This window comes from Budorcas taxicolor, chromosome 2 (genome assembly GCF_023091745.1).
Source record: "Budorcas taxicolor isolate Tak-1 chromosome 2, Takin1.1, whole genome shotgun sequence".
In the NCBI taxonomy this organism is placed as follows: domain Eukaryota; kingdom Metazoa; phylum Chordata; class Mammalia; order Artiodactyla; family Bovidae; genus Budorcas; species Budorcas taxicolor.
Window position 1 is genome coordinate 49,510,897 of NC_068911.1, and position 9,970 is coordinate 49,520,866.

Genomic DNA, 9,970 nt, shown 5'->3' on the forward strand with positions numbered 1-9,970 from the left:
AGACTAAGGGCTTCCCTGGTGGCTCAGAGGTTAAAGCGTCTGCCTGGAATGCAGGAGACCCAGGTTCGATCCCTGGGTTGGGAAGATCCCCTGGAGAAGGAAATGGCAACCCACTCCAATATTCTTGCCTGGAGAATCCCATGGAGTGAGGAGCCTGATAGGCTACAGTCCATGGGGTCACAAAGAGTTGGACACGACTGAGTGACTTCACTTAGAAGCTAAAATTAGATAAGTCAGTAAAATAAATTGCTTGTTTAAAAACAGCAACTTAGCTGGAACAGCATGAGCAAAAAAAAAAAAAAAGATAGTAAAGTCATTGGTTTATAACCAAAGTGCAAAATAAATATCCATGTATTCACACTAGTAGAAATAGATGGTTGAATAAGTAGGAAAAAAGAGACAAATCTCCCACGCAGAATAATTCCAAATAATATATGTAGCTACTAAAAGTAGTTTTTTAGAAATTTATATATGAAGAAATTGACATAATCATAGAAAAAAGGTTGAGTTTAAAGAATGGTAAAGGGGAAAATAGAGAATAAAAATAAATGAACCTAGCTCCTAGATTGTTGGTTTCTGATACCATTCTCCACTAAAGGAACTAGTGTCCCTTGGAGAAACGGCGGACTGTAGACTTGGTGCAGGAGGTACAGAGTGAGCATGGAGCATCTTCTAGTTCCAGAATGTAAGGCAGTGCTGACACACACAGTCCAGAAATCCAACGAAGTGAGAGCACGATGACTGAGTTATGGCAGAGGGACACAGGAGCCAGCAGAGAGGGCTCCCAGTGGACAGAGCTGTAAACAACATGAACAAAACAAAACAACAACAATAATAATAAAGTCATTGGTTTATAACCCAAAATACAAAATAAATATCCACATATTCAGATTGGTAGAAATGGATGGTCAAATAAATAGGAACGAAGAGACAGATCTCCCATGCAGAATAATTCCAAATAATATATGTAACTACTAAGCCCAGAGCATACTCTCTCACTCACTTATACATAGTGAACTTCCAGAGAGCTTGGTATGGAAAGGAGGAAAGAGTAACTTTACAGTGGAGGATTCTGTAAACACTTTCTCAGCTAAGCAATCGTGTTCAGTTTATAATAAATAAAGTTAGAAGTTTGTTATAGAAGCAAATGAAATTTTAAAACAGAAACCTTGAAGCTTGCTTAGAATAGATTTAAAATGTGCTATATAGAAGTTGAGAAGGAGAAATTTTGATTACGGAGGTTCCTGAGGAGAGGCTAGGTTCACAGGGAAATAATCTTGTATGGGCTTCTTGCTTTATAACAGAGAGGCTGGGGCCAAGAGCCTGCTATTGCCTTCATCATCCTTCTCTGAACTTCCATTCCTTTTTGTTTGAACTTCCCATTCTTAGTCGTTTTCCCCTTTCTCTTCTTTTGCGTTCTCACCTCCCGCTTGCACCAGCCCTTTTCAGTGGGGGAACCTTTTCTTAGGTCCTGAAGCACACACAGTGACACTAAATTTTCATTGTTCCATGTAAGAAATCTTTAATACACACTGACCATACACCTGGCATTAACCAGGTACTATTCAGAGGTGCAAAGCAGCCTGATTCTGGAGACAGATTGAAGAGTCTAAGTAATTTTCTGCCGTTTTCTTTTATGTTATATTCCAGATTGCCAATAAAAATAATGAAATGAGGGTATTTCTTGTTTTAGGTGCAAATATTCTGAGAGATTCAACAGGCAACGTCAAACTAGGAGATTTTGGGGCCAGCAAACGGCTTCAAACCATCTGTCTTTCAGGGACGGGAATGAAGTCTGTCACAGGCACACCATATTGGATGAGCCCTGAAGTGATTAGTGGAGAAGGCTATGGCAGAAAAGCAGATATCTGGTAGGTTTTGATGCGGGATTTGCCTGAAAACACATACCTTATTAACATATTTCCACTCAGGATGGAAATTATTGAAATGAACTTAAATTCTTTTTTGTACTTTTGAAATAGGATGTCAGGATTACAAGGATTGATATCATTTTAATTATGCCCTTTGAGGCTTAATAACTGACCAAATAAATAGAGCTTTCAAACCATTTTTTCATTCTTTGAGAAGAATTTCTTCTTAAGCAAATTTCAGCATTAGAAAGCTGTCTTCATTTTATTTCCCGGATGAACTTTTAAAGTAATTAATCTTTATTGTTAGTCTTATAATTCAGTTAACCTTTAATTGCTTAATATTTTAAGATAGAACATAAAACGGTCATTTCCTACTTCCCCCTGAGGAAAGTGGTTTTTTTCCTTTGGTGTTTATTGGTATTTATTGAAGCTGCAAAGAGAAGGTTTCTCTCTGTGACCACCGCAGAGCTAGGAAGTGACGGGAGTCTCTGTTCCTCCTCTTGCCGTTCACTAAAGGTCACTCTGGTTCCTCCTTAACCAAGTTCTCACTGCCCGCCAGCTCCTGACCCTGAGGTTAGGCACCCTGAGAGGGTGTCAGCAATTCTCTAAACCCTTTCCATTGTGCAGCTCTGGAGTCTTTCCTGCCTGCTTCTCAGCCCCAGCTACTTACATGAGCTCTTTTGAGTAAAGTTCTTAATAGGTACTCATTTTAGGCACCTAAAGACAAAGAATTTCTAATGTTTCTATTTTTTGTAAAATAAAGACAAAAAAACACTTACATTCAGTGACAGGCTAGAGAATTAAATGGAGCAAAACTTATGAATAATATTCTGTGCCTAACAAATTTGAGAGCTTAAATTGTGGTTTGTTTTCATTGATTCTTATGTTTAAAGTACAGGTTTGGGTTTTTGTTTTTAGCTCAAACATAAGTGCTTATTTTTTTAACAAGATAGTAACACAGTAATTTAGTTGTAACAAAGCCATCAACAGAGCCACATAGAAACAAAACTAAAGGTATTGCTTTAAATTGATTATCTCCCTTAAATAGGAAAAATTTAACCTGTTAGTCTAGTGGCTCTCAAACCTATCCACACATTTGAGAAATGGAGGGAAGGAGGAGGATTGGTACTTAAAAATTAGCTATACCCAGAGCTCATCTCAGAACAATTATATGTCTCAAGAGTGGGGACCAGGCAAAGATTTCTGAAGTGTTGCCAGGTTTGAGAAACAAAGCTCTGAAGTAATAAGCAATAGAAAATATGCCTTCAAAGCAATTCAAAAACACAAAGTTAAAAAAATAAATATGGTAAATTTCTTTTATCATAGCAAAAGGAGGAGGGAAGCACCAATTCATTCTCATTATTTTTTATCCATTTTTGATTGCCCAGAGTGGAGTTTAACAAACATCAAATATTGAAAGTTATACAAATGTATTATATGCTACAGTTTTCACTGCTTTACATTTGGAAAGCTCTTCTAAGACAGTACCAGCTTTCAGAAAGAAAAGCACTTTTTAAAGTTTGCATAGATGTTTAAGTTGGCTGTTGGTTCAACTAAGAGTCAATATAATGCACTAAAAGGCATTTTATTAGTAACAGTTATTATAAAACAGTTCATTTCATGTACCACAAATTTAACTTTTTGGTGCAACAAGAATAATATTTGAGTGTTTCCCATTTATTTCTACAGCTGTCAGAATTCATTGAAATGCAGACTCAAAACACAATTTTTTCTTCGAGACTGCATACATAAAATACTTTTCCTATAACTGCACTGTATCCCTGACAGATCCCTATGGGGAAGTTCAATAGTGACTATAGGCATATTTATCTTTAAAACAACTTTTTTCTCATTGTTTGGGTTTGGGATTGATATCAAGTTTGGAAAAAGATGTTTCTTTAAGATTACACAAATTCACTTAAAAATGTCTCCTCAAATTAAAAAACCGTGTTTTCTTCAGCTCCTTCTGTCAGGTCTCCATGTCAGTCGATCTAAACTGCATCATTCTTGCCCTGAAGTACTCTTCTCTCAGCTTGTCTTCATGTGTACCTTCCGTGGATTCTCCTTCAGGGCTGGGAGGGGGCCTGGTGCCTGGGAGCAGGTGTCCAGCCATCTGCTGTTGGCCGGGCCAGCCGAGGCCTCAGTCACCCCTGCGTCTTTTTGGCGCTTCACAGGGGCTTCAAGGCCGCTCGGGGCTGCTGGGGGTACGGAGGGTCCGGAGCAGGAGCCCTTCAGAGGCGCGTAGAACGTCAGCCTCAGAGCCCAGTGGCTCCGTGAGGGCGCCGAGGGCTGTGACCTCAATCCCAGTTGCCCATGGTAACAGCCTCCTAATGAAGTTTTACACTTGAAACCAAGTCATGCTTAAATGTATAGGAACTTCACACGTTTCTCATTTCGTGGGTAGTTAACTGACTTTCATGATGATGTTTGTGTAAGGTGTTTTTTTTCCCCCTTAGGAGCGTGGGCTGTACTGTGGTAGAAATGCTAACTGAAAAGCCTCCCTGGGCCGAGTTTGAAGCGATGGCTGCCATCTTTAAAATCGCCACTCAGCCAACGAACCCAAAGCTGCCACCTCATGTCTCCGACTATACTCGAGACTTCCTCAAACGGATTTTTGTGGAGGCCAAACTGAGGCCGCCCGCTGACGACCTTCTGAGGCACACGTTTGTGCACTGCCACTAGCGGCCGGGAGCCTCCCCTGCGCCTCTGCCCAGCTCCCTTCTGTCCAGGCACCTTCTCTCTGACTGCACTTTTCCTTTTTTATAAAGAAGAGAGGTGTGGAGGAAGAAAGACAAGAGGGAAAAGTGCTTCTCTTGATTCCTGGTTAAATTTGATTATTAATAATAATAGTAACCTAAATTTTTTATATTTAATCCTTTTTTCCCTTACAAGAACTTGAAGCTTTTTTTTTTTTTTTTAATTTTTATAATGTACTGATGTGGTTCAGAGACATACAGCACTTTAGTACATAGTCGCTCTTTTTAGTACAAAAAAATCATTGGAATACCTTAAGATTGTAGAGTCTTCCCCTGTGTCACTGACAGATTGGCAGTGATGGGGAGACATGGAAAACAAGAAGAAAACAATGATGTATGATTTGTAGTTTTTAGTGATAGTATTTAAAATAGATTCTCGTTTGTGAGGTTGAGCCCTAAACTTGAGTTTAGGATAGGTACTCAACTGAAAGAATATAGGTTCCTTCTTGTAACTGTATTCTTTAGATCCTAACCTCTGTCTGCCAAGCTTTTTGCTCAGTAGGAATCTTGATAGAAAATATGATTCTCTAGAGGTATCTTTATTTGTTAATCCTAACCAGTATAATAAGCAAATACACTATAATAGATCCATATTACTGGAATCTGTAAACCTTGAGGGATAGCTTTCTGCTTAAAAAAGATACTGTTTTATTTTAAAGCAGATACGTGAAGTCAATAAGCAAATTCAAATTAAAAGATAGAAGACTGCTCTAATTAAATGTCTGAGAGTAGAAGAGGCCACATTTGCCAGTCAGCAGAAATCCTGAAAAGAACCAAGTGTGGTTTAGTGCATTTTAGACTGTGTTCTTTACCTGAGGGGGAAGCCCCAACATTAAGGGGCAGGAGAAGTGAAATCATGCGTACTGTGTCTCTCCGATTCTAGCTCCTGATTCCCCACAGGTAATCATTCTTTAGGAACTGAGAGTTTAACCTGGAGTATCCGTGTCTTAAAAGCTAACGTCATGAGAGAAAACCTTTGTTCTTTGGATCACAGAGGACTAAAGTACCTCAGAAAACAGTTACCATGTAAAACAGTGGCTTCCATGGCTGGGGTGGGGATAATGTTACCTGGCATTTGGCAATGCCTGGAGACATTTTTGGTTGTCATAAAAAAGAGGATGCTAGAGGCATCTAGTGGTTAGAGGCCAGGGATGCTACTAAAGAAACTAAAATACACAAGAACAGCACTTCCCTTTCCCCATCAAAGAATTATCCTCCCCGGATATTAAAAGTGCTGAAGTTGAGAATCCCTGAGATATATACTAGCCCTAGTTATAAACTGAAAATGGTACAAAGCAGGTTCCTTGCAAAAAGTAAATTTCAGAGAGTGATATAGTGCATAATGAGGGTTTTACAAGAGTAGAGATTGCTACTTCAAGTCAAGGGTGAATGATCTGTACAAACAGCAAGGAGCAACCCTTTTCTTACCAGCTGCATATTGCACCCAAATCAGTAACTTTCATTTTGGAAATAAAATTAACTTAAACCTGGAGCCTATTGAACTCAGCCATCTGTATGTATGTATTCTTTCCTCGGAAGTCAGTTCATTCATAATTGTGGGAAAAGAAAGGCATATTAAAACTAAGTATTAACTACTTTAAACGAAGATTAAAAACTGCCAGATATTTCTAGCATAAGAGCCAAGGACATTAAGCAGAAAGAGACTACTGGGAAACTCCCACTATCGCTGATGGACTTGTGCTACTGAAAAACATGAATGATATCAATGATTTGGCCACTTGCAATGTTTTCAGCATATTAAAGCAAGGACTAAGTACTTTAAGGGTCTAGAAAATAGTATTCTTCCTGGAGGCCCTCAATGTGATGCCTTTCATGGGGTTCATAAGGGACTTGGGTATTTTATTTTCTGCTAAAAGGTATGCTTGTTTAGGAACTGTTTTAAAATACTTTGCTTCTGAAGTTAAGTAGATGTTGGTTTACTGCATCAAGGTCCTATCTGGCATTCCCTGTAGGAATATTTGAAATTCCACTAGCTAGTCTGAGAAGAAGTCAAAGTACAAATAACAGCTGTTAAAGCTTCTCCTATTCCCGTATAATGAAAGGAAGCAGCTTGCAAGGAAGAACATGAATTAATAGCCTACCTCCCACCCCCCAGAAAATCAACTGCCAAATCTTGTGCTGTAAACATAGTCCCCAAGGTTGTGGATCTATTATAATTTCTTCATCTTTTATGAGTGAAGGCATCTCTTCTACTTGAGCAAGACCGTGGTATCTGGACCAGTGGGCTTTTCCTTCCCTTGTGTTGTGTGCTTGTGATTTTCTTCTGGCTCAATTTTGGTCTGTCAGGGTAATCAGCAGTGCAGAATATGAGACAAGTGTTCTTTCAAGAGAAACTTTTGGAGACTGTGAAACCCAAAGCAAAGTGTTTGCTTTTTTCAGTCTCTCTCTCTTTCCAAAATGCTATCGAAAATAAAATCACCTGAAAAGAAACTACTATGTTAACACTGCTGTGTAAGACCTTTGTTTTATACGAAAAATATTATTAGCTATGGAAAAGTATTGTTCTTTATGTAAAGACTTAAGAATAGACTAATAGTTTACAGAGTTATATAAAAATGTGATGTGAATTTATTTCATACAAGTTGTTAAAGGTACCAAAAACCACAAAAAATTTAATATATATAAAAACTACTAGAATGGAAAAGCTTAACGTGGGGTGAGGTATGGAAGATCAAAATTAAATTTAAAAAAGAAAATTTTAAAAGGAAACACATCTATCAGGGGCTGTTAAATATAACACTCCTTTTTTTTTCCTTTCTAATAATGATACGGATCAACAAATGAAATTTGAACTTTTTAGGATGACTAAAAATGTGTTTTGCTTTTTAAATGCACAGCCTGATTCTTCTATACTGTAATGTTTCTTTGCTGAGGCTGGAAAATGACCAGACTGCTAACTTTGTGCCTTTAAAATGCATTCTGCTTTGGTAGTGGCAGACTTTCTGGTGCTGGAGAAGATTCACTAGCAGTCTCTTAAGCGCTTTTCAGGATACACCTTTCTGCTTAGGCCTTGAGAGAGTCAAGATGGCATGACTTAGGCTTGGACCAAATACGAGATCTTTTACATTGCACATAAGTTATATTGAATACAAGGGTTGAAAATATCATAATGACTAATAGAAATTTTGATGATAATTCTTTAAAATGTATTTTAAAGTATACAGACTTTGAAAGTTTCAATATGACGATCCTTAATTTTCCTCATTTACAAAACATGTTTCTAACCTGAGAAACAGTTGAAGACTACTGCCTTAGAAAGTTTTCAAAGGCATGACCACCTTTCATATGAATTGAAGTGTTAATGCACGGCTGAACTATAAAAGAAAAATTAAAACTTATTTCGTAGTAAATTGAATTGGCTTTGAAGGAGTCTTTATCTTATTTCAAATAGAAGCTACATTTAAAAGGTGAAATTATTTCTTTAGAGAGCTTTCTCTGCTACTTCAGTTCTTGTATATGTCAGGTCTGGTGTGTAATATTTCTGAGATGGAAGTATAATAAGGTACATGAAATTACTGAGAAAATACAATTTGAACAGTTTATAGGGACAACCAGGCTTGGGAGCAAAAGCAAATACATTTGCCGGATGCAGACTCTTTGGCCCACAGCAGAGTTCTTTGTCAGTGATTTCATTTGGGACCAATAGTTTGATATAAAATCACCTAGTGTCAGCCAAGTATAGGGATCTATCAATTTTTTTTTTATCATGGTGAGTCTTTTTCATTTACTTATTCAATATTGTGACTTACTGTGTCAGGTATTAAATTAACTTGTCTGTAAGGAGGTCACAGTCTAGGAGGAAAAAATGGGCAAACAATTGTTTTTTTTGACATATCTTAACTCTGAAAAGTTCATCAATGATGTTTTAAACTGTCATTACTTACGAGGTGAGGGGACAGCGATTTTGGGTGGCCGTTGGCTGTGATAAACTGAACAACAGACAGTAAGTAGAAGCACCCCAGTTGGAGAGATGTGCACAGGTGAGGCCGCCTCTCGCTCAGGACTCCCTCTGAAACCCAGCCTCTGTTCAGACAGTTCCAGTGATGGGGGCATTTATTCCATTACATAGTATTTTTTTCCCCTGCTTTTTTCTTTTAAAGGAAATATTTTCTTTCGGTCTGAATTATTAAAATACCCAAAACATTTGATAGAAACTGAATTCTGCCAACAGTGTTCTTTATACTAAGATCAGGAAAATTTCTTGAGATCTTACTGTTTTATATGAAGTTTGGCCTTTGTTACAAATGTAATGTTCATATTTATTTGAATCTTAAGATTGGTTAAAATGTTAACGAAAAGCAGTTTAATTGTTAATTTTTCGTAGTGCCTTTTTCTCTGTATGCCTTAATTTTGTTTTATATCAATAATAATTCACATTACCCACCGCAATGAAAGTTTCTCCAAAATCAGTAGGCTTCAGGAGTTCCTTTGGCCTTAGACTGTGTACTGGCCATTAAACTTTTCTTAATGCCTGCTTCCTCCTACCCTTTTCTACCTCTTTTTTTAAAAATATGTTATTAGAAGAGAAACATTAACATTGTTTTGTGATAGACACATTGCAGTTTTACTAGACACAAATTTCTAAGATAAGGATAGAAAGATATTTTAATTCTAAAGAGACATAGTAAATTACTTTCCAGGTTGATTAGTTGATTTTTCAATCACATTGGCACTGTTCAAATTCTTGTCATGTTTCAGTTAACGATTTTCAGAGAAGAACTGAAATGGTGGGTTTTGTCCTAAAGAGGTCATTTAAATGGTTTACAAATGTGTTAAGGCAATGAGACTTAGGGCAATGAGCAAGAAATCCAGGAATAGCAAATTCTAATCCTTACTTTTAAGCTAGCATTTTGACTAAGACTCTAGCTTTTCTGTGAATGTGTGTGTGTGTGTGTGTGTGTGTGTGTGGAGTTGGGGCAGGGGTGGGAAGGAAGGAAAGGTGTGAATGTCCAATTAGATTAGTCTCTGTTCTTGGAAGAACAGTTTAAATATGTATAACCTACTGATGTTGGAATGCCAGCACATTTTCCACAATTAGCTAGTACAAACAGTTGTTTAATAAAGGTATTTATTGTAAATTGCCAAGCTCTTGGTTGCTAAAAGTAGATTAAAATTGAATTTGTATGTGTGTATAATAGCTTATATATAATCCCTAAATAGAAAGTAATTGGTTTTGCGTAGTTCTTCCTGAACTCTTTGGAATAGAAACTCTGCCAGACATTATCAGAACAAGCATCCTTAGCTTACCAAGTGTTCAAAAGGAAGTTGTTCTATCCCTCTTTCTGGTTGGCTAGGGAAGCGCGCTGTGAAGCTGCTGTTGCT

General features: G+C 37.5%; 1 protein-coding gene and 1 non-coding gene across 2 annotated transcripts in view; both read left to right on the forward strand.

The window, feature by feature from the left end:
• The window catches only part of MAP3K2 (mitogen-activated protein kinase kinase kinase 2), an 88,040-nt gene extending 83,487 nt beyond the window's left edge, over positions 1-4,553 (forward strand). The window contains exons 16-17 of the mRNA XM_052664358.1: positions 1,694-1,871; positions 4,328-4,553. Of these exons, the coding sequence (XP_052520318.1) occupies positions 1,694-1,871; positions 4,328-4,553 (404 nt within the window). The remainder of the gene's footprint in view (positions 1-1,693; positions 1,872-4,327) is intronic.
• TRNAS-GGA (transfer RNA serine (anticodon GGA)) lies at positions 13-84 on the forward strand. The gene has a single exon. It is a non-coding gene; the product is annotated as a tRNA-Ser (tRNA).
• Positions 4,554-9,970: the final 5,417 nt, after the last annotated feature.